At 40.3% G+C, this 2,958-nt stretch overlaps 1 protein-coding gene across 7 annotated transcripts in view; it reads right to left on the reverse strand.

Annotated features, from left to right (window-relative positions):
• The window catches only part of THOC2 (THO complex 2), a 128,522-nt gene that overhangs the window by 55,618 nt on the left and 69,946 nt on the right, over positions 1-2,958 (reverse strand). For 6 of the 7 annotated variants that reach the window (XM_023517396.1, XM_023517397.1, XM_012809661.2 and 3 more), the window contains 2 exons: positions 1,586-1,741; positions 814-986 (listed from right to left, as the gene is read on the reverse strand). In XM_023517396.1, the coding sequence (XP_023373164.1) occupies positions 814-986; positions 1,586-1,741 (329 nt within the window). Of the gene's footprint in view, positions 1-813; positions 987-1,585; positions 1,742-2,576; positions 2,865-2,958 lie in introns of those variants that run through there. The other variant, XM_023517400.1, reaches the window with a different exon arrangement.

A 2,958-nucleotide genomic window follows, 5' to 3' on the forward strand; every position in this document is an offset into this window, starting at 1 on the left:
GAGTTGGAGGTTGCTGTGAGCTGTAATGCCACGGCACTCCGCCCAGGGGGACAGCTTGAGGCTCTGTCTCAAAAAAAAAAAAAAAAAAAAAAAAGAAAAGCATACCCAGAGTTCTCACCTACTGGGCAGGTGTCCCACTGTGGAGTCACAAGAGTCACTCTCTGAGAATAAACCTTAATTGTCCACAGCCCAGGTGGCACTGAAGGCAGCAGTCAATAGCTATGCATGAGTCACAAGGATGGGGCTTTTGAGACAGGCTCTGATCTATGGGGCTGAAGCTAGAGCTGCTGCCAAGATTGTTCCTAAATATCCTGTAAAGTAAGCTGAGGGCTAGAGTTCTGCTTGACATAGTAACTAGGGATGTTGAGGCAGGCTGCACTGGTAATTTCCAAAACAACAGCCTATACGCCAGGAGTGATAAGGCAAGCAGAGGAGAGGCAATGTCCTACCTCGGAGGTACTCAACTCAAGGTAGAGAAAAATTATACTAAATAAAAACCTTAGGAATTCTCTGCCCCTCAAGAGAGGAGAAGTCAAAAATTGTAGTTTTCACTCTCAATGGACCCAACTCAACTAGAAGTCTAACCTATAGTTTTAAGACTACACTGAAGCACATGTCCTAGAAAATCTGGTCTGGGAGACAAGTCACTGATTAATATATATCAGACTGATATGCTCTATGAACTGTTCTTTTCTTTTGATAAAAACATACTAAAACATGCTTGGTTTGAAGAGGTAAGATGAATATACATACTTTTGACTGTAGTCCTAAACCATTTCTACCTCAATGATTAGAAACTATATAATAACATACCTTCGATAGAGAGGCTCAATAGTTATGTGAATGAGCTTGCAAATAGCAAGGGCTATTAGCTTATGTGAAGCTGCATAGTATGGAGGCATCTGATCCATAATGTTCTGCGCATGCTGCCAATCACCAATCTTTAACAAGGCTTCCAACAAACCAAGTTTTTGGTTGTCTGGTGGCTAAAAATGAACAGCCAAAGCAAAGACACTTAGGGTACAGACACCAAGAAATCCTAATAATTTTTCACTTAAAACAACATTGAGCTAAGCAACGCAATTATGTACATCAAAAATAGCTGCTATTAGGGGGAAACCAAATAGTATTTTCCCGAGAGTACAATCAAGATTTTGGCTACTGAACAAACAATACGATTTGCTTCTTCATTTAGCAGAGACAAGCATTATAGTCCATGGAGTTGGAATTCAGTTACACTTAACATATTGTGCCACAGGAGACCAGAATTGATCACCTTTGAGACTCCCCTTAGAATGTGAGGGACATTAAAACATATAACAATATATAAGTCAATATATTCTGTGATTTTACTTAGAATACGTTTTGAAATTTATATAAAAAAGATATGGCAGCCTCTTTGGGGAAAGTGTCATTCAGATTAAAAACAAAGCTACTACTGCAAATGAATATTCCAAAAATCAAGTTTCAGAATAATTAAAATTAACAAATTATGCTTCTATAAGTTGATCAACTATTAGAAGTTAAATTTTATTAATTCTAAATACAGGAGACAATGTTAATTTTACTAGAACAATTTACATACCTTCTCTACTTTCTCCTCTTCTTTTTCCTTTTCTTTTTCTCGCTCATCCATTTTATCAGAAGACAACACAACCATTGTAAGTTTTCTAACAATTTGCTTTGCTTCTACAATTTCTCGTTTGTGTTCATCCATAATGCAATTATCCGCTGGAAGAAGCTAAAAATAGTTCATTAAAAATTTCATAAAGCAGCTAATACCAATTACTTTCTCATATAAAAGCAAAGGCTATTCTCAGATGATAAACCTATAAACAAGAAATCTAGCCTTTTGCTCAGTTATTAAAACCTGACAAGGTTAAGTACCTGAATTTCATATACCTTTTAAAAGCAGGTAGCAGAAAAGTTTTAGGTCTCTGACAAAAGTTCTAAAGTAATATAATACTACAACAGTGATGTCTACCATTAAATTTATTAGTTACCTAAGAAAATACATACCTAATCCATTAAAAGTATTACAGATTACCCTATTAAAGGACAAATTCTAAATTAGAGTATTATATATGGATCCAAACTGCAAGAGGGAAGCTTCTAAATTACACAATGAATTTGAATCTTCTAAATGAAAAATCTCACGTAGAAAAATTGATATTTCACATTTTCTACATGCCTATTTGACCTAGGTCACAAACCAGTTTCTAGTTTATTGAAAAAGAGAAAGTAATGTGTGCATATTCAAGCCTCCATTATAAAAATGTCTCCATCTTTCAAATGTATTTGCAGCCGCCGCCCGCCACAGCCACCACAGCCGCCTGCAACAGCCGCCACAGTCGCCACAGTGGCCTGCCGCCGCCTCCACCCCCACTCGCCGCCACTGCCGCCACAGCCGCCCGCCACAGACGCCACAGACGCCACAGCCACCAGAGTCGCCACAGCCGCCCGCCGCTGCCCACCGCCGCCGCCGCCACCGCCCCACAGTTGCTATCTAACACCAGCACCACCTCTAGCTCGCCAAACTCCACCCAAAGAAGGGGGTAAGTAAAGAGGTTTTATACCTTAGCCGGAACAAAGCAGAACGCCCACTAAACCACCAGTGCTGAAGCATACAGGAAGTGACTGGCTAAAAAAGCCACGTGCAAGAGTGCGCCCTCTACTGGTGAGGTGAAGAAACCTCATCACTACAGGCCTGGTACTGTGGCGCTCTGTGAAATTAGACGTTATCAGAAGACCGCTGAACTTCTGATTTGCAAACTTCCTTTCTAGCATCTGGTACAAGAAATTGCTCAGGACTTTTAAACAGATCTGCACTTCCTGAGTGGCAAGTGAGGCCTATCTGGTTGGCTTTTTTTTTTTTTTTTCAGTTTTTGACCGAGGCTGGGTTTGAACCCACCGCCTCAGGCATATGGGGCCGGCGCACTACTCCTTTGAGCCACAGGC

This window comes from Otolemur garnettii, unplaced genomic scaffold (genome assembly GCF_000181295.1).
Source record: "Otolemur garnettii isolate 467f Iridium unplaced genomic scaffold, OtoGar3 scaffold00110, whole genome shotgun sequence".
Taxonomy (NCBI): domain Eukaryota; kingdom Metazoa; phylum Chordata; class Mammalia; order Primates; family Galagidae; genus Otolemur; species Otolemur garnettii.